A 20,281-nucleotide genomic window follows, 5' to 3' on the forward strand; every position below is an offset into this window, starting at 1 on the left:
CACGAGGGGCGGGCCGCGGCGGCTCGCTTTCCCTTCAGGCCCTCGCCCCGCCGATTCGGCGCTGACTTCATTCACGGGCCCGCCCGCCTGCCCATCACGCCTCGCTCCGTTCCGATTGGCTTTGCGCTGAAGGGTGGGGCGTCCCTTTGCGTTCGTTTCCTCGGAGCGGGCTCGCGCATGAGCAGTCCGGGCTCCGGGTCGGTTGGTGGAGCGTTAGTCGGTGTCGGCGGAGGTTTGAGAGGAAAAGGTGGCGAGTTAGGGCGCAGCGGCTTCCAGAAGCAGCGTAGCCCTTATGCGGGGATGTGGGAAGCAGCTGACGAAGGGGAGAAATGGGGTTCCAGACGAGGGTTTTCCAAATTGGGGGCCTCCAGCTGTTTTAGGACTACAATTCCCATCATCCCCGACCACTGTTCCTGCTAGCTAGGGATGATGGGAGTTGTAGTCCAAAAAAGCAGATCGAGACCCCCAGTTTGGGACTGTTCTAGATGAAGTGAAGCGGTGCTTTTTATGCTCAACTCGAAATAGAAAGCTTAGTCAGCGATGGGAGACTCGACCAAATCTTGACAAGGAAGTGTGTGAATCCCATTATTTTCCTCCAAGGGTTTGCAAACTGCCTGCATAAAAGTCAAAAAAGCCTCAGGGTTTTTGTCTGCTTTATGGACCAGAATGAGAGTGACCAAGTCATCTTATCTGTCTTTTTATTTATATACTACTTTATGCCAAAATATGCTACCTTGATGGCAATAAGGTGTGAATGGGTTCTAGAGAGAGGCTCCTGTGATTTCTTGAAGAACAGTGCATTATTTTATATTATTATATTTGCATTCTTTCATATTACTTCCGTAAGATGTTAGTAGTATATAGCCTCATTGAGTGCTATTATAGTGGGGTTGTTTCATATGAGTTAGACCAGGCATGTCTAAAGTCCATTTCGGGGGCCTAATCTGGTCAGTTTAATATGGCCGCTGTGGCAGTTTATTCCCTGGGGTAAAATCCTTAAAAAAACAATCCTAAAAGAAGCTCAACAACTCCAGCCCTAAAAAAGTTCAACAACTTCATTGTTAAAGAAAGGTCAACAACGTTGGTCGGCCCCCACGGCCCTTCACTTCATCAAATCTGGCCCTCTTTGAAAAAAATTTGGACACCACTGAGTTATGCCTTCTGTTCTAGAGCTTTGGGTTCAAGCCTGAAAATATTAAGTTAGATTAGGTAAACATTTCTGTATCTTTTGAAGGACAGTGACTTGGGACCATGGACAGAAGGAATGATCCAGACAGACGGCTGAACCCACCGGCTGCATTCAGAGGTTCAAAGCCCACTGGTAAAGCAAGAGCAAATTTATTATCTCAATTCCCCACACACTGATTTTTAAAATATTTGCTGCCTGCTTACGATGCAAAGAGAGCCCAGCCACAGTTACCTATATGTTGCTGGACTCTAGATAAAATATCTGTAAAGTACATGAAACCTCTGTTAGTAAAAAGTGCAGCTACTAGGTTACCAAAACCAGCCATAGAAGACTCATCTTGCCAGTTCTTAAGCAGTGAAGCTGGTTTCTAGTCACAACTGAACATGATAGTTGTTGCCTATATAGTCCAAATGGCTTCTTACTTGGCTATTTGAAAGGCTGCCTTTATTGTATGAATAAAAAAAATCCTTCCAGTAGCACCTTAAAGACCAACTAAGTTAGTTCTTGGTAAGTTCTTTATTGTATGAATTTGTATGAATTTTAGTTCTTTATTGTATGAATTTGTATGAATTTTAGTTCTTTATTGTATGAATTTGCCGAACTGTCATCTGAAATGACTCCTGCCATGATTTGAAGTTAGGCAATGCATGACTGAAGTGAAGGTTGTTCCAGCATTGTCAAACTGATCTTCCCCCATATCCTTTCTATATTTCTTGTCCCAAGAATAGGGCCTGTGCATCATATTCATTTATATACAGTAGCTGCCAACAGCACTGTTTCAACATTTGGACTGATACAAACTGCTTTAGGAAGCATTATTGTCTGGCAAGTGTGATTTAAAAAAACCAGCAAGTCATAGGTAAAGGGACCCCTGACCATTAGGTCCAGTCGTGACCGACTCTGGGGTTGCGACGCTCATCTCGCTTTATTGGCCGAGCGAGCCAGTGTACAGCTTCCGGGTCATGTGGCCAGCATGACTAAGCCGCTTCTGGCGAACCAGAGCAGCGCACGGAAATGCTGTTTAACTTCCTGCCGGAGCGGTACCTATTTATCTACTTACACTTTGACGTGCTTTCAAACTGCTAGGTTGGCAGGAGCAGGGATGCGTCCCTATAAAACTGTTTCTGCCTGGATTCGAACCAGGGACCTTTCACTTGTGAGGTGAACGTGATAACCACTACATTACAGAAACTGTGGGCCTTAAATGTAGATTGTGCACAGTTATTCACATTTCAGCATAAGGAAGGGTTTTTCAACTAGTTTCTGGAGCAGCACCTCTTAAGAGCAGCAAATATTGACAGGAGATAATGTTTACATGGTAGTGCAAAGCTTCACCTATTGGTTTTTGCAAATCAAGATATTGTTAAAAGCACAAGGCAAGCCAGGCTATCCCTCCTCCTCCTTTTCTAGTCAGTTCTCACCCCTCCTTTGCAGTTGCTAACTATGTTTGGTGAGAATTTGTGTTAGCTTTGCACAACTTCTGCTAGTATGAAGACCAGTTATGTGGATCTGTTTTCTGCATCTCGATTATGAATGGTTTCCTTTCAATGAAAGTTTTCCAGATCACCCTATTTCCTGCACTTAAACTCTTTCTAACAGGGCTATGTGGCAATCTAATGTCATAGCAATCTGCTGTCATTTCTTCCTTAGGGCCAAAGGAGTTGATCCCACCTTCACATTTCCAGAGCCGGTCAGCACCACCTCTAGCTGTCTCTACTACAGTGCCCTGGGATGTCCCTTGCCTTCCTAACTATGAGGCAGTTGAACTCAAGCGAGAAAACCAGAGATTGAAGGATGAACTCCACAGATGGGCCACAAAGGGAGATAAGGCAGAAGAACCAGGAACCAGAACCAGGTGAAATGACCCCTACAATTTCCCCCTTTCCTCTGATCCATTTCACCCTATACCACCCAATTATGAACATTATTTTACTTATTTAACGGCATTTATAGACCAGGTAATCAAAAAACAAAAATCTCTAAGCAGTTTACATAAAATAGTGCAAAAACATTAATCAAAACACAGGTGAAATAAACAGAATGTAAAAACAAGCATGCTTAATAAAAATACAGTGGTACCTTGGTTCTCAAACTTAATCTGTTCCGAAAGTCCGTTTCAAAACCAAAGTGTTCCAAAACCAAGGTGTGCTTTCCCATAGAAAGTAATGCAAAATGGATTAATCCGTTCCAGACTTTAAAAAACAGCCCCTAAAACAGCAATTTAACATGAATTTTACTATCTAACGAGACCACTGATCCATAAAATGAAAGCAATAATCAATGTACTGTACTATAAAATAAGTAAGACAGTATTGTAGATGATAAAAATTAAAATTATTATTTTTTTCTTACTAGCGCTGATGATAGTCATTGTTTGGACTGGGGGGCTTTTATCCATTTCCTCAGTCACACAATCAGTAGCTGAACTCGATGGCCCTTGTGGTCTCTTCCAACTCTATGAACTGGGTTCCACACAGTCACAAAAACAAATTCACCGAAAAAGCCTCAAAAACAAAAATGCAGAATAAACAGCAAAAGCATCAAACTTAATCCGTTCCAAAACATTCAAAAACTAAGATGCGGCTTCTGATTGGAGTAGGTGCCCTGGAAACAATAGCTGACAGCCGCATCAGACGTTCAGCTTCTGAAAAACGTTCAAAAACTGGAACACTTCTGGGGTTTTGGCATTTGGGAACCAAGGTGTTTGAGAACCAAGGTACCACTGTACATGTTTTCGTAGGTTTGCAGAAATAAAAATAGATTTTATGAGACACTTCCCTTAACTTGTGGTTCTCCGCTGAAGAACTGAGTACAATGAGAACTGAGAGCATCTCCTGCTAGGCACATTGTACCCCAGCTTTGCTCTATTTGCTGTATCTCTCTGGTGCTCTTCTCTCCTTTTCCCCGGGAATCATTCCATATACTGGAGTTCAGCTTGTGACCAGCTCACTCCTTGAACAGCAGCCCTTAGAATGGAAACACCCTGAACTTTTGAACTAACTAGCAAGACATAAAATAGTGCCCCCTGGAGGTGGGAGGACTTTATGACAAATTATTTATCTTACAGGTCATTGGATAGAGGAGCTGAGCCCTCAAGCATATGTCACACCTTGGCCATGTCCCAACAGGCTGAGATCATCTCCCACCAGCTCCACGAGATCCAGCGACTGGAGGCGGAGCTTGCTGCCTTCCGAGTTGCCTCAGCCCAGCAAGAAGCAGCAGTGGCCAGTCGAGAAAACACCCTCTCTGACCTTCAGAGTGAGCTTGCAATACTAAAAAGCCAGAGCAAGGCAGAGGCTGCTGGCTTGAAGGCAGAATTGGAGGAAGTCAGGAGCAGCAGCAGACTGGAAATTGAGACTCTCAAGGTAGAGTTGGAGGAGCTTAGGAGGCAGAGGCGCTTGGAGGCCGATTCCCTGAAAGCGGAGCTGGAGTTGACCAAGGAAAGAGCCAGACATGAAGTTGGGCTGGCGCGAGGAGAGCTGCAGGGGGCCCTTGAAAAAGCAGACGCTGAGCAGAGGAGGCAAGAGGAAAGGGTGCGAGAGTGCCTAGAGACAGTGCTCAGGGAGCACCAGGCGGAGGTGAGTGCTCAGAGGAAAGCAATCTGGGAGAAAAAGTTGTTTTGAGTGGGTGCAGAATAAAAACTTGGATTGGCATCTCTGCTCGATAAGTCTCTGCAAGCCGTGGAGAATGGCGGTCCTCCAAATGCTATTGTACTCCAGTTCGCACCAGCCTTAGACAGCATAGCCAGTTGTCGCAGATAATGGGAATTACAGTGCATCAGCTATTGGTGGGCTGCAGGTTCTCCATTCCAGTACTGTGTCCAGTTCTGGGCACCACAGTTCAAGAAGGACACTGACAAACTGGAATGTGTCCAGAGGAGGGCAACCAAAATGGTCAAAGGCCTGGAAACGATGCCTTATGAAGAACGGCTAAGGGAGCTGGGCATGTTTAGCCTGGAGAAGAGGAGGTTAAGGGGTGATATGATAGCCATGTTCAAATATATAAAAGGATGTCACATAGAGGAGGGAGAAAGGTTGTTTTCTGATGCTCCAGAGAATCGGACACGGAGCAATGGATCCAAACTACAAGAAAGAAGATTCCACCTAAACATTAGGAAGAATTTCCTGACAGTAAGAGCTGTTTGACAGTGGAATTTGCTGCCAAGGAGTGTGGTGGAGTCTCCTACTTTGGAGGTCTTTAAGCAGAGGCTTGACAACCATATGTCAGGAGTGCTCTGATGGTGTTTCCTGCTTGGCAGGGGGTTGGACTCGATGGCCCTTGTGGTCTCTTCCAACTCTATGATTCTATTCTATGATTCTTGCTCTAGGTTTTCTGGGAGAGTAGTGTGAATAGCAGGAGGTTGCTGCTCACCAGGATGTTAGCCTCTTCCTCTCTTTCCACAGTTGTCCAGGCTTTCTGAAGTCCACGGGGCTGAAGTTGCGTCCCTGAAGCAGCAGCTGTGGGCACTCCAACAGGATTTGGGGGCTCAGCAGAAGGAGGCTGTCCAGTTAAGGGAGAAGAGAGACGTTCTCCAGAACCAACTCAGGTGCGATCACTGCCCAAGGTTCTTTTCCTCCAAGGGCCCACTGGGGTTGTCTCCAGGCTGTGCCAAAGGCAACCCCTTGTATTTCTCTCCTTCAGTGCAGCCGAGGCAGAGCTGGCTTCCCAGAATGCTTCGCTCCTGCAGCTGAAGACCTATGTTGGGGAACAGGAGTCAAAGCAGCCTAGTGCTGAACGGGAGCAACTTACGAGCAGAGTGCAGGTGAGACCCAGGGGCTTTTCAGACATGGACAGTTAGCAGCATCTAAGTGATGATGATGATGATGATGATGATGATGATGATATTTTATTATTTATACCCCACCTATCTGACTGGCTTGTCCCAACCGCTCTTAAGTGTTGCTGTTGTGCTTTAAGCTACAAGTGGAATACCAACTTTGCTTCCATCCTTCTGGAATCCAAATAACCATCCTGTTGCCCTTTCTCCAGCTTCAGGTGGGGGTGGGTGGAGCTTGAGCCATAGTGGGTCAGAGAGCACTTTAAGACCTCTGATTGTTCCTAGCCATGCCTTTACCTGTCCCACACCTGGCATTACATATCACATCAGGAGAGGGGCAGATGGTCACAGTTTTGGGAAAACGGACTTCCCAGGCCAAGTTAGGAACCCTACCAGGCCTAATTTCCCCTGCATGCCTGAGGGTTAACCCCTAACCTCAGAAATGGCTGGAGCAGTACATACAATCTACTGTAAGGTTACCAGATTTTTTTCAAAGAATCCGGGAACACTTTTTTTTAAAAAAGAGGAAAAAAAGTTATTTTTTAAAAAGTGAAAAAAGAAGAAGAAGAAGCAATGTCTTCTCTTCTGTGGTCTCCTCTGTCGCGCGGCCTTCCTCTGGGCCCTGGCCTGCTCTCTTGGAGTGCTAGCCGCAGTGGAGAAGGCTCGGGTTGGGCCTGGGCTCGGCCACGTGTCCTTGCCCTCCCGGTGCTTTCCTACCTCCTCAGTGGTGGCAGTGGTGTGGCAAGGGCGGGGCTTCCCTCTTTTTTCTCCTTCCTCTTCCTCTCTCTCTCTCTCTCCCTTCTCCTCTCCTCCTTCTCCCTGTGTCGGCTCTGGGGTTTTCCTGGCACTGGAGCGCTGCTGGGCAGTTGGCCGGGTGGCTGGGCACTTTCAGTCTCGGCTCAATTTGGGTCGTGGGGGGGGGGTGTCAGCGGTTCCCCCAGTTAACGCGCCGGGCGTCCCCGGTTCCCCCTCAGCAGCGGCAGTCTCAGCAGCCCGGAGCCAGCCTGGTAGCGCAGTTGGCTCTGGCTGGCTTCAGGAGCTGCCATGGCGCCTGCCATTTTGCCTCGCCGGAAGTCCTCATATGATGTGTCTTGTGCCGTTGAACCAATCATGCAACTTTCATTCCCTACTAATAAATCTACAACACTTAAAATAAAAATCCGGGGACAGATTTGTAAATCCGGGGACTGTCCCCGGGAAACGAGGACGTCTGGTAACCATAATCCACTGCAGAGTTGCTTGATGAATTACCAATACCTGGAGAAATTGTGCAAACTGTTCTACTGTGCTTTTTAAAAAGTCAGATTTTCAGAGTTCAGGGGAGTGGAGGAAGGAATATTGAGCACAGAAAACAGGAACGGAATACTTTGTTCATGACAGCATGCAGATGCCCCATAAAAAGTGAGAGAACAAAGTGTGGCTGTTCCACATGAAATGCCCAGTATGGAAGCAGCCCAAGATAGGAAAGGTAACAAAAGGCACTTCAAATAGCAGAGCTCCTTTTCTTCTGCATGGATTTATGAGTATGCAGTATGACTGCAACATTATTTTGCTCCTATTTCAGCAACTGGAAGAAGAGAAGGATGCCCTGAAAATTACAGCTGAGCTGCTGCAGGTTCGCCTAACTTCCCTCAGCGATATTCTGACACTACAGGAGACGGAGCTCAGCAAGAAGGTAAATACATTTGAGGACAGTGGGTATGATAGTGAAGAATAGTAGCTTTGTGGGTCCCAAATAGTAGATTACAGAACTGCAAACTATTCAAAATAACTTTTTTGCTTGATTGGGTATTGGGTACACATACACCCTTCTTAAAAACTGTTTTATTTCATATTTGATCATTTCAGGTGCATCTTGAGGATCCTCTCCGGCCTGAATCATCTCAGAAATGGCAGTACCTGCTGACTCGGTGGCGGGAGAAAGTATTTTGTCTCCTGGTGCAGCTGAAATCTCAGGAGCTCAGTCACAGGGATACTACCAAAGTGCTAGAAAGGAAGGTATGTGCTTGATTTGAGGGAGGGGGGCTGTGTTGGAGTGGAGCAGGGTGAACCTGAAAGCCCAAGCTCCTAGGTGGGTTTTTTGAAAATGGAGTGTGGAAGAGCATGAGAATTGTGAGCCAGGACTCCTGGGATCTCCAGGAAGGGAATCTGAGGTTTCTGTGAGGATTACAGAGATATCTGAATTCATGCTAGTTGTGGAGGAGCCTGGAAACTGTTACCAGGCTAGTAAAAAAATAAAAGTTGCCTGCTACCAACCAGACTATCAGAAGAGGGAGAAGTCCTTGAAGATACCTGCTATCTTTCTACTTTGGTTGGAGATGAAATTATTATTTTTTGAATTTATATACCACCCTATACCTGGGGGTCTCGGGGCGTCTCTTGAAAGCAAGCAGGTTAGCAGAAGATGGGTGAAGCAATCTGCCGCAAGCAATGTTGTTAGCAGTCAAATTGTTAAATGCAAAGCTTACTTGATAATAAGCCAGGTCTTAATTTTCTGCCTACAGGTCAAAGAGCTAGAAGGTGAAGTGGAGTCCAGAGACCAGAAGGTGGCACTGTTGCTCCACAGCCTAGAAGACAAATCTGCTGACGCAGATATGGAAAGAGTGAGAAACAAAGTAAGTTGTTCTCATATGCCCCTTGCCCAAGAAGGCAAGATTGGAAAGGGGCACATCCTTTTCCCCATTAAAACAGGGTTAAGAGCTGAAAGGTGATGCTAAAGGGCGGAGGGGTTCTTGACAAGTGAATTTAGGACCTCTGTCTTTAAGGGGGAGAGTATCGCTTAGAGCTTTCTCATTCCTTCCAGACTCTGCAGGCAGAGGCATTGCGCTCGAATGATTTGGCACAGGATCTTCAACGGAGGGCAGAGACCGCCGAAAATGCCCTTCGGGGCCTGGGGGATTTTGTCAGCAGGTAACTAGGAAAGACAAAGCAATAATGGTTGGGTTCCCCCAGCTCTGTGGTCCTCCAGGTATTGAGGACTGCAGAGAGCCTGAGAAAGCCCAAAGGCCATTTATTTGACACCTCCAATTTACAGAAGTCTTCCTGCTCCTTCCTTGCTCTTGGCTAACTTTCATTTAATGGTCCAGGCTAAGATGCTGTGTCTTCTTCTGCTCCACAGGCTAAGCCAGCAGCTGACTGGACAGGAAGAATCATGGAGAGCAGCCTTGTCACGCCTCATGGGACTGGGAAACAGAGTGGCTTTTGCAGCCAAGAGAGTGGACACTGTCCAAGGTAATGGTGGCAAGCCATTTTGCAATCTAGACATACAATCTTCCATCGCCAAACACAAATCTTGATATTCTTGCTGGGCATATCTTGACCCACAAGAGTCTCAGTTACTTCCATATACCTAGTGAAGCTACATTAACCATAATATTATAATCTCTTTACTTTGTTTGCATTGTTTTTATTTATGAGTTAGGATCCTACCCTCATGGTGGTGGATACACCCTTGAAAAAACAGTGGTACCTTAGGTTACATACACTTCAGGCTACAGACTCCGCTAACCCAGAAATACTACCTCGGGTTAAGAACTTTGCTTCAGGATGAGAACAGAAATTGTGCTTTGACGGTGCGGCAGCAGCAGGAGGCCCCATTAGCTAAAGTGGTGCTTCAGGTTAAGAACAGTTTCAGGTTAAGAAAGGACCTCCGGAACGAATTAAGTACTTAACCCAAGGTACCACTGTAATCAAATTTGAAATTCTTCCATTTGTAACAATCCGGGATGTTGGGTTTTTATAAATCATTTTAATCCAATTACAGTAATCTAGTGGAAGGCAGGAGTGCCTGGCGCAGGGGCGCCGACTTATAAAAAATATTGGGGGGGCCCATAACGGGGTCCATACTGGCGGCAGGATGGCAGTGGTGCTTTTGCATGCAAGAACCGGCCTGCCCTCCCCAGGCTTCGCACCGGGAGGCGGCCACCCCCTCCTACCAACGTCACCTTAGCCGAACCCAGAAAAAAAGCCCCGCTCCGGCGGCGGGAACTCCCGTCCCCTCCATTCTCCCCTCACGCCGGACCCTCGCCGGCGACGAATACGCCGTTCCTCGGCCCCGCGGCTCCATTCCTTTCTAAAGTCCCGGGATGTTGGGTTTTTATAAATCATTTTAATCCAATTACAGTAATCTAGTGGAAGGCAGGAGTGCCTGGCGCAGGGGCGCCGACTTATAAAAAATATTGGGGGGGGCCCATAACGGGGTCCATACTGGCGGCAGGATGGCAGTGGTGCTTTTGCATGCAAGAACCGGCCTGCCCTCCCCAGGCTTCGCACCGGGAGGCGGCCACCCCCTCCTACCAACGTCACCTTAGCCGAACCCAGAAAAAAAGCCCCGCTCCGGCGGCGGGAACTCCCGTCCCCTCCATTCTCCCCTCACGCCGGACCCTCGCCGGCGACGAATACGCCGTTCCTCGGCCCCGCGGCTCCATTCCTTTCTAAAGTCCCGCCGCTGGGGGTCTTCCTCTGACTGACCGACCTGCCCGCCCCTTCTCAGGAGCTCCCGGTCACTTTGGGAGGCGCGCGCCGGAGTCCCCTGCGCGGTTTTTGGCAAGGTGCCTAATAATTTTCTTAAATTATTGGGGGGGGCAGAGCCCCCCCAAACGAATTTTTGAGGGGGCTCGGGCCCCCTCAGGCCCCATGGAGTCGGCGCCTATGGCCTGGCGTGCTCTGGTCCATGGGGTCACGAAGAGTCGGACACGACTAAACGACTAAACAACAACAACAAATAGGGAAGCCAAATTTACGTAACACAAACCCTATGAATTCTTTATATATTCTGTCAAAAGCCTTTTCTGCATCTAATGACAATCTTATAAACTCCTCTTCATCTTTATTTAAATTTATCAAATCTATTGTTAATCTGATATTACAGTATCTGTAGCTTGCCTTGTTTTTATAAAACCTGTTTGATTATTAGGTATCAAGTCTTGAATAACTTTTTGTAATTTTGCTGCCAATATTGCATTCAAAATCTTTGCATCAACATTCATTAATGATATTGGTCTATAATTTGCACATTTAGTAGGGTCTTTGTTAGGTTTTGGTATAATTAGTATTAAAGCTTCATTGAATGTTGTAGCAGATATACCTTTATGAGCTATTTCCTCATAGACTTTTAGAAGTCTGGGGACTAGTAGATTTTTTAATATTTTATACCATTCTATAGGAAGGTGGTCTGGTCCAGGTGATTTCCCATTTCCCATTGTATCTATTACATTCTCAATATCTAATATATTTAGGGGTGCTGATAGCATATCCTTTTGATATTCTTCAATAGTTGGTATTTTAATATCTTGAAAGAAGTTTTTCCACCTCATTCTCTGATATATTTTCTGGCCCTTCATATAATTTTTTGTAGAATTAAAAAAAATCATTATTGATATCTACTGATGAGGTTGCTGCGATGTTATTTTCATTTCTTATTAAGGGTATTATTTGGTTCATTTTCTTTTGTTTTAGACGATTAGCTAGAATATTTGTTGGTCTTTCTCCCTGTTCCCAATATATTTGTCTTAGACTTAGTAGGCTGAACTCAATTTTTTGAGCTAGTCTATTATTCAGTTCTAATGTTAGTTGTTGTATTCTTTCATATGTAATCTTAGATGGGTTATTTGCCATATCGCCCCACAGTGTTTTTAAAGAATTTTAAAAATTATTTTCTTTTAATCTTTGCAGCTTGGCTTTATGGGCAGAGAAAGATATTATCTTCCCTCTGATGTAAGCTTTGACTGGACTTAACCGTCCAGGGGTCCTTGACCTTATTTACATAATACACTTTCCACACTTGTAAGAAACCATTTTTTTAGTGGGGTGGCACTAAAGTTTTGAAACTTCCTGCCTATTGACATCAGGCAGGTGCCTTCACTGTAATTTTTCCAGTGCCTGCTTAAAACGTGTTTTGTTTCTACACAAGCCCATCTAGTTTCACTTTTTCTCAGCTGTTGATTTTAATCATGGTTTGAATAATTTTATTGCTTTATTTTGCAATGCGAACTGCTTAAAGTGTTTTAGAACAATCAAGTGATATATAAATCTTGTTAAACAAATACTTTTTTAAGGCAGCTACCTCATGTAGTAGATTGCAAGGGAGGGGTAGACTCAAGTTCCCCTGTCAGTCTTTGTATGACTTGCCTTAGGTGCTGAAGAAGGCACTGTCCTAGCACCAAGGTGTTAAATGGTGTTAAGATATGACTGCCAGTCTTTCTATACACAGAAAGGAGTGTATACACAGAAACTCTTGTTCTTTCCCTGAGGCAGAAAAATATATTGGGTCAGCCTTGTCTAAGGGATTTCCTATACCTTTCTTCTGGCTACATTATTTTAAGCTCATTGACATTTATAACTACAGTCAAAACACTAATTTAGATGGTTGCAGACAACCCCTTTATTCTTTATGATCTATATGTTAATGAATTTCACAACAGTTAAAGTGCTTTCCTTTTTGCCATCGCTAGATGTTGCTCTGTTCACATAATGTTCCCTCCCAACATACCAGACATACTTCAGATTATTTTCAGAGACTCTACAGACAACCTTTCCCCTCCCCTCAAATCTCTCAGGTGCCTTATCTTAATCCACAGACTTGACAATCCAATATTGTGCTATGCATATTTTAACTTTTAAGTAGAAGGTCACACTGAGTTCAGTTGAGATAATTTCCATATAAGTGTGACTAGGATTCTGTTCTCTCTCTCTCTGCCCTTTTTTGAATGGGACTGACTGAAGCTTTAGCCCCAAACTGTAACTCTATTCACACTTTGGCGCAAGCCTCACTGAATTTGTCCCTGAACAGGCACACGCTTAGGCTGTCAAAGGAATTGTCATTCTGTTAGCAATTGTAGAGGTTTCCAATAGAGATCACTGCATCTTCACTAAGCTACAGTTCCCACAATTATTTTTGGGAAATCATGATAGTTAAAGCAGCATAAAACTGGTAAGTCTACAGTGTGCTGCAAATCCCTCTCAGTTTGAAATCCCTGCAGCAGGATTGGGGAACCTTTGTCAGACCAAGGGTCACATTTCCACCTGGGGGCCCTATGCCTGTGGCGGGTGTGACCAAAAAGAAAAATAAGCGGAGCCATAAGTGTAAATTTCGCCTTTGCACAGTAGGCTGATTTCTTCACTCAGTCCTCTAGCCTGCATCTAGGAAGCAAGAGGCATGATTAAAACTCAAGGGTGCAATCTAGCCAAGCAAAAGCTCTCAAGGGCTCTTTGAAGCAGAACCTGGGAGGGATGAGGTGTCTCAAGGACCAGATAGAGGCTTAGAGGGTCATCTTTGGCCCCGAGGCCTGAAGTTTCCCACCCCTGCCCAGCAGCTTTTCACCTCTTTGCCTGTTCCTGTTATTTCTGCAACAACTGTTCATTGCTATAGTTTTCTAGGCTTCAGAGACACGGGGTTCAGCATGAAGTATGCAGGTTTTGAATGAATCTGCAAAAACAAAACAAAACAAAACAAAACAAACCCCAACCCAGAACCCAAACTCAACAATTATTTCCATACCTTAATATGCATACTTTGTTTTCAGCACTGTACTTGGGATTTCTGTTGCAGGCCCCAAACATATATCTGTTTTGGCAGGTAAAGCCTCAAGGGCCTATGATAGTCTGCACTATTAAAAAAGAATTCTCAATTTGTGGAGTCAACATGCACGTCTCTCCCCCGCCCCTGCATTCTAAATGGAAATTGTGGTCAGCATACATATTTTCTTTTTGCAACATGTTTTCATAGGATCTTCATTTTTACTTACCAGCGGGATGACCACCTGGACTGTTTTTGTGTTGTGTTTTTCCTCCTATATATTATAACAACTAATACGTTTGCTTCTCTTTAACACTGAAGTCTAGAATAGGAGCGGCTAAACTGTGACCCTCTAGACATTAATGGATTACAATTCCCATGAGCCCCAGCCAGCATGACCAATGGTCAGGGATGATGAGAGCTGCAGTTTTGCAACATCTGGAAGGCCACAGGTTCCCTGCTCCTAGTATATAAGTGGCCAAGGTCCCAAAATGAGCTTTTTGCCTAGATTTATTGCTTTTTTAAAAGCTGATACATTTCTGTCAATGAATAACTGAATAATTATGGCTTCCAGGGTTGGTATGCCAGAAGATAGCACTAGCCAGACTTCAGCAAGAGGAGAAATCTTGCACCACAAGATCAGACGATGAGAAGTAAGTTCAAAACTCTAATCTCAGTGCAGGCTGTGAAGAGTTGGTGACTGTGCATACTTCTTCCTTGAAAGGACAGAATGCTTTGCGAAATGGTCTTCACCGCAAAGTTGCTGTGCTTAAGATTTCTGCTTCGTATACAGAAACTAAGACAGAAATAAGAGACATTGCCTGTGCCATTTCAGTTCCAGTCCATTCAAGACTTTACCCTTCGAATAGCTCAGTCTCCAGTTAAGAGAATTTAGTATCTTCTGTGTTAGAGCAGAGATAGCAAAAGTTGGGGATTAAAGTCCCTGAGTTTCTAGGAATAGTATTTGGCTTTTGCAGGGTAGAGCTAGAAGCCAAGGTCTAGCCTAACAGCAAAATATCGAACTGAAGCAAAGGCAGAGTTGAATGACTTGGCCCAGCCTTGTGGAGGAGTGGGATTCTGGCAACAACAACCTTTTGGTTAACTAGTGCAGTCAGCCAAAATTTTACCCCTGTGCAATTGAAACACTTGAGTGTCCAGGGTTACGACTGAACTTCTGATCTCTCTACTTCCTCCCCAGGATTCAGCCATCTTATGAAGACCTTCAAGCTGAACTACAGATGTTGCACAAAGAACGGGATCAACTCTCACTGGAGCTTAAACGTGGGGCTCAACTCATAGAGAAGAAAGTGGCTGAAGCAAAAGAGCAAGGTGACCAACTGGGCCCTCTTCTCACTAAGGTGACAAAGCTGTATCTGTACAGTTTAAGACCACAGGTGAGGGTTCACCTGAATGAATTCTCCATACAGAACAAATTCCCTGCACTCAGAAGACCTAATGTCAGGTAGTACAGGTTGAACCTATTATTCTCCTGCTAGTTTATTATGTGCAGGGAATGTGTGCGAGGAATAATTTTCAGTGAGTCACCACCTGTAATAAGATGGTTCGGGCACAGAACTAGGCCCTACTGTCAGTGACAGCACCCAGAAACTAGGTGTAGAAAAGCAGTGGGGAGGTGATTTGGGTATATTGGATTGCTGGGCACCGCCCTCAACTAACTGTCTCCCCTCTGTCCTACAGCGGAGCTTGAGCTCAGGAAAATGAGGGAGTCATTGCAGAGCCTGCAGGAGGCACTGGAGGCAAAGGCACTGGTGGAACAGACACTGAGGCAGCAACAGGAGGCCACAGAGAAGCAGCTGGAGGCAAGCTGCAGCAACCTGCAGAGGAGTGAAGAGGCTGCAGAGAGTTTGAGGCAGGAGCTGGGACAGTTAAGAGCGGAGTATGAAACAGGTATCTTAGGGACATGCTGTATTTTTTCTGGGGAAGGAATGATTAACTTCAGAGGTGAGGCATGATGAGCTTTTAAAGTGGCTTTTGCTTATGCCTCCCCTTCTCTTGTACATGGCTACCAGAAAACAAGCAAACACAAAGTGAAGTACACTCCCTGAGCACAGTTGCAGCACACAAACATATACATAGGATGAACACCTGGGTTGGAATGAGACAAGAGCTCTGCCACTGAAACACCTTATGCACACAAGGTCTCGGGTCGACTACCTGTCAATGAGGCTTGTTTGTTTGAGGTATATGTTTCTTGCTGCTCCTGTGAAAGGTCCCTGGTTTGACAACTAGGCCAATCCCTTTTTTCCTTGTAGCACACCAAAAGATGACAGGCCTGCACCTTAGAAAAATCTCTCTTAGACTGTTGAGGAAAGGTTGCACTGCAGGGCCAAAAGGACCTGAGCTAAATCAGCCATCACTTGACGCAAGAACCTCAAAGTATTCTATGCATCCGTGTACTTGCCTTCTAGTACTTTTGCTTCACTGGAGTGTAGTATTGAACTATGATGATGCCTCTCACTTGCCTGGATGGAGAGAGGTGGGTGTGAACAGAAACCCTTGACTCTGGTATATCTGACTTCCGTTGCATGTTTTTTCACCCACTTTTGCCTCTAACCACATCCCGTTTTTTCACCTGGCCCTGCCCACCACCATGTGGCACTTGAGCTGAAAGGGGTTCCCCACCTCTCATCTAGCTCCTGGTAGGCCACCATTTGTGGCTGTAGGGCTGCTTTTGGCTTGGAGAGTCTGGGCCTGCATTTAGAAAAGCATAGAGAGCTGTCAGTGATCAAATGTGCAAAAGGTAAGGGCTGTCCACCAAGGGCAGAAGCCACTGGATACTGAAAACGTGAGAACGCTTGTAAATACAGTTAAGAGTCAGAGAAGGCTCTGCCACCTGAGAGATTTGATGCATGACTTCCTGATACAGTACTGTAATGAGCAAGGCATTGTGGGATGGGGGGCAAAACCCCTGCCTATTGTCATTTTCATGCCCTTTCTACATAGCCCTGCAGGAGAAGGTAACTGAAATTGAAACACAGATGCGCAAGGATCTGTCAGAAATGGAGAGAGGGCTCAATGAAGCACGGAGGGAACACACAAAGGCAGGTGAGCAGCACAACAGCTGTACAGGCAACAACCAATATACACGGGTCCAATTGATGCACACATCGCAGTGACTTTGGAGTGGCTGGGAAAGGGGGCCGGGCATAACGGCCATATGCATGCTCTGCCGCCGCACACGATGACCTGTTCAAATTGTGGATTGCCTGTAAATGGAAAGAGGCTACTGGGGTGTGTTTTGGTGCCTGAGGCAGAAAATCCAAAAGGAGTCTTCTTGTGAAAACTTATGTATTAAATAGCAGGCACTTTTGTTGACAAAGATTGGGCATCTGATTCACTGTGCGTAATGTAGAGTCAGTACTGAGGGCCACAGCTCAGGGATAGATTATATACTTTTATGCAGAAGGTCTCAAGTTCAGCCACTTGTATTTCCATTTGGGGGAAAAGTCACTTGCAGCAGCAGGACTGGGAAAAATTCCTGCCTGAAGCCTGATAGTTGTTGTCATAGCCCAGTGGTAGAGCATCTGTTTTACATGCAATTGGTCCTAGGTTGAATCCCTGACATTTCTAAGTAGGGCTGAGAAAGATCCCTGCCTGAAGCCCTGGAAAGCCGCTGTCAGCCTTTGTGGATAATACTGAGGCAGATGAATGAATGAACAACCTTAGTGTATAGCTGCTTCCTGTGTTCCTAGGGCAGTTGCAGTAGATGACACTGATAGCTGGATCAGTGGTTTGACTCTGCATAAAGTAGCTTTTAGTCTGCTGCACTGCAGGCAGAGCCAAACCTTCTTTACTCCCTTCTCTGCTTCTCATCCCTCTTTTGATCCTCCCTCCTGCTTTGTGTGTCTGCAGTGGTTGCCCTACGCCAGGCTGAGCGACAGGCAGCAAGAGACAAAGCTCGCAGCGACGAACTTGCCAAGCTGCAAGAGTCTGCCACGCAGCAGGAAATGGCACAACTTGAAGGACATCTGCGGGAGCTTGAGAGGGACAAGAATCTGCTGATGGTACGTTCAAGGAGTGAAGGCACATGGCTGCCCCATATTGGTGCCCGTGGCATCCGTCAACGTCTGTCTCTTTCCATGCACAGGCTACCTTGAGGGAGGAAGGGCTGTTGGTCCAGCATCGACAGAATCGGCTCGCAGCAGTCCAGGGCCCAGCAGAGTCAATTGAGAAGACCGGATCTAAGCCTCCATCTAAAGGTATAGGGTGGGATCCAGTGAGTTGCATCAGCAGAACCCTGGGCAAGGACTTCGGCTTGCACAACAGGGCTCCCCCCCCCCTGCACTTGCTCCCACCAAAATTGACCCCAGAACAGCTGAAATGCTTGTGCTGACAGAAGATTCAACATACTATTCCACCACACTTTACAGCAGCAGGCAGGCTTCAGAAGCGGCTATGTGCAGTTCTGTTCCCCAACATGTTGCTGCTGCTGTCTGTGCCCTCCCCACAAGCATCTGTCTGAGGCAACTGCTTCACTCTGACTAATGATAGGGCTGGCCCTGATAATAGGGCAGCTTGGTATGTCTTGCTACATCCTACAGTTGACAGGTGTGCCGTTTCCCTTCCCACAATCCCTTGCAATTCTTTTAACTGCCAGATATAGAAGCCTTCTAGTTTCTGTTCTTCCCTATTCTTCTCAACACTCATCCCAGTGGTCACCAGGTTAAGAGCATTTACCTCACTGGCATTCTCCACTGATCTCCATCACTCCATGATCTTACGGGCTTTTCTCCCTCTTCCTACAGAGTCTCTGTTTGCTGTGCTGGATGACCTACAGGTATTGGGTGCTGCTATACTGGGAGAAGAAGAAGCAGCAGACAAAGAGAGAGACACCAGCAAGGGCACTTAAGTATAAATCCCTCCAGGGGAAGAAAAATCTACTTGGAGACACCAGGCCGTGGAAATGGATAGAAAGATGTTTGTAAATAAAAATTATTTTTATAGGCACATAGGCATTTATATTGGAAGTGTTCTTTTAAAAAACCTAGTCTCTAAAACACGTCATTACCTCCCACATCTCATTTCCTCCCTACCAATCTTGGTTGAGGGCTTCTTATATACACTGTTGATGCAAACCACCCACTAACTGCGTAAGATACATATATTCTTGTGTTCAGCCTAAAAAATGTTCAGGGTAGTTTACAATGCCTTATATAGTTAATACAATATGGGTGATTGGGTAGCTAAGCTGGATGAACACAATTACTCAGCAAGTGTATATAATGTACAAAGGATGTGAAATGGAGGGGCAGGGCTTAGCTAGTTTGAGACATGTACAAACGTCACTTAAGTACAGAGCTTAAGACACATCTCTCTGCTGACTAACTGCCAGTTTCATTTGTCTGTTTTCAATATGACCCTTTGGGTGTCCCTTTCAACTGCTCTTTTCTGATTCTGTGAATACAAAATGACACTTCATTCTTCTTGTGAAGTCTAGCTATCAAACAGCAACTGAGTTAGAAGACCACCTCCTCTTTCAAGCTGGGTATGAATGTTGTTGAAAAACAGTCCCTGAGCCAGATCTGCTCTATAAATAAATCAGGATGTGTTCATAGAATCATAGAGTTGGAATAGACCACAAGGGCCATCAAATCCAATCCCCTGCCAAGCAGGAAACACCATCAGAGCACTCCTGACATATGGTTGTCAAGCCTCTGCTTAAAGACCTCCAAAGTAGGAGACTCCACCACACTCCTTGGCAGCAAATTCCACTGTCGAACAGCTCTTACTGTCAGGAAGTTCTTCCTAATGTTTAGGTGGAATCTTCTTTCTTGTAGTTTGGATCCATTGCTCCGTGTCCGCTTCCCTGGAGCAGCAGAAAACAACCTTTCTCCCTCCTCTATGTGACATCCTTTTATATATTTGAACATGGCTATCATATCACCCCTTAACCTCTTCTCCAGACTAAACATGCCCAGCTCCCTTAGCCGTTCCTCATAAGGCATCATTTCCAGGCCTTTGACCATTTTGGTTGCCCTCCTCTGGACATGTTCCAGTTTGTCACTGTCCTTCTTGAACTGTGGTGCCCAGAACTGGACACAGTACTCCAGGTGAGGTCTGACCAGAGCAGAATACAGTGGCACTATTACTTCCCTTGATCTAGATGCTATACTCCTATTGATGCAGCCCAGAATTGCATTGGCTTTTTTAGCTGCCGCGTCACACTGTTGGCTCATGTCAAGTTTGTGGTCAACCAAGACTCCTAGATCCTTTTCACATGTACTACTCTCAAGCCAGGTGTCCCCCATCTTGTATTTGTGCCTCTCATTTTTTTTGCCCAAGTGCAATACTTTACATTTCTCCCTGTTAAAGTTCATCTTGTTTGTTTTGGCCCAGTTCTCTAATCTGTCAAGGTTGTTTTGAAGTGTGATCCTGTCCTCTGGGGTGTTAGCCACCCCTCCCAGTTTGGTGTCATCTGCAAATTTGATCAGGATGCCCTTGAGTCCATCATCCAAGTCGTTGATAAAGATGTTGAATAAGACCGGGCCCAAGACAGAACCCTGTGGCACCCCACTAGTCACTCTTCTCCAGGATGAAGAGGAACCATTGATGAGCACCCTTTGGGTTCGGTCAGCCAGCCAGTTACAAATCCACTGAGTGGTAGCATAGTCAAGACCGCATTTTACCAGCTTCTTTACAAGAATATCATGGGGCACCTTGTTGAATGCCTTGCTGAAATCAAGGTAGGCTACATCAACTGCGTTCCCTTCATCTACCAGGCTTGTAATTCTGTCAAAAAACGAGATCAGGTTAGTCTGGCATGACTTATTTTTCAGAA

The 20,281-nt window shown here is 45.6% G+C and overlaps 1 protein-coding gene across 3 annotated transcripts; it reads left to right on the forward strand.

The window, feature by feature from the left end:
* The first annotated feature begins 154 nt into the window (after positions 1-154).
* Positions 155-18,450, forward strand: CCHCR1 (coiled-coil alpha-helical rod protein 1). 3 transcript variants are annotated; one of them, XM_082209488.1, is made up of 18 exons: positions 155-232; positions 1,235-1,321; positions 2,840-3,044; positions 4,257-4,767; positions 5,593-5,735; positions 5,831-5,951; positions 7,531-7,641; positions 7,815-7,964; positions 8,471-8,581; positions 8,770-8,876; positions 9,085-9,197; positions 14,057-14,135; positions 14,681-14,811; positions 15,181-15,390; positions 16,447-16,548; positions 17,356-17,507; positions 17,591-17,702; positions 18,249-18,450. In XM_082209488.1, exons 2-18 carry the CDS (start codon positions 1,252-1,254, stop codon positions 18,350-18,352), a joined length of 2,532 nt encoding a protein of 843 aa, XP_082065614.1. In that variant the 5' UTR covers positions 155-232; positions 1,235-1,251; the 3' UTR covers positions 18,353-18,450. The 3 variants fall into 3 exon arrangements, with proteins under 3 accessions (XP_082065614.1, XP_082065615.1, XP_082065613.1); XM_082209489.1 differs by lacking the exon at positions 155-232 and adding an exon at positions 253-571; XM_082209487.1 differs by lacking the exon at positions 155-232 and having other exon boundaries at positions 633-1,321.
* Positions 18,451-20,281: the final 1,831 nt, after the last annotated feature.

Source organism: Podarcis vaucheri, assembly GCF_965113315.1.
Source record: "Podarcis vaucheri genome assembly, chromosome: 2".
Lineage (NCBI taxonomy): Eukaryota > Metazoa > Chordata > Lepidosauria > Squamata > Lacertidae > Podarcis > Podarcis vaucheri.

Excerpts from the sequence above, each read along its gene's own strand:
- CCHCR1 (XM_082209488.1), top strand. The coding sequence starts at position 1,252 with ATGGACAGAAGGAATGATCCAGACAGACGGCTGAACCCACCGGCTGCA. Across the intron at positions 5,736-5,830 it reads GTTCTCCAGAACCAACTCAG|TGCAGCCGAGGCAGAGCTGG; the intron begins GTGCGATCACTG and ends TCTCTCCTTCAG. Across the intron at positions 8,582-8,769 it reads TGGAAAGAGTGAGAAACAAA|ACTCTGCAGGCAGAGGCATT; the intron begins GTAAGTTGTTCT and ends CATTCCTTCCAG.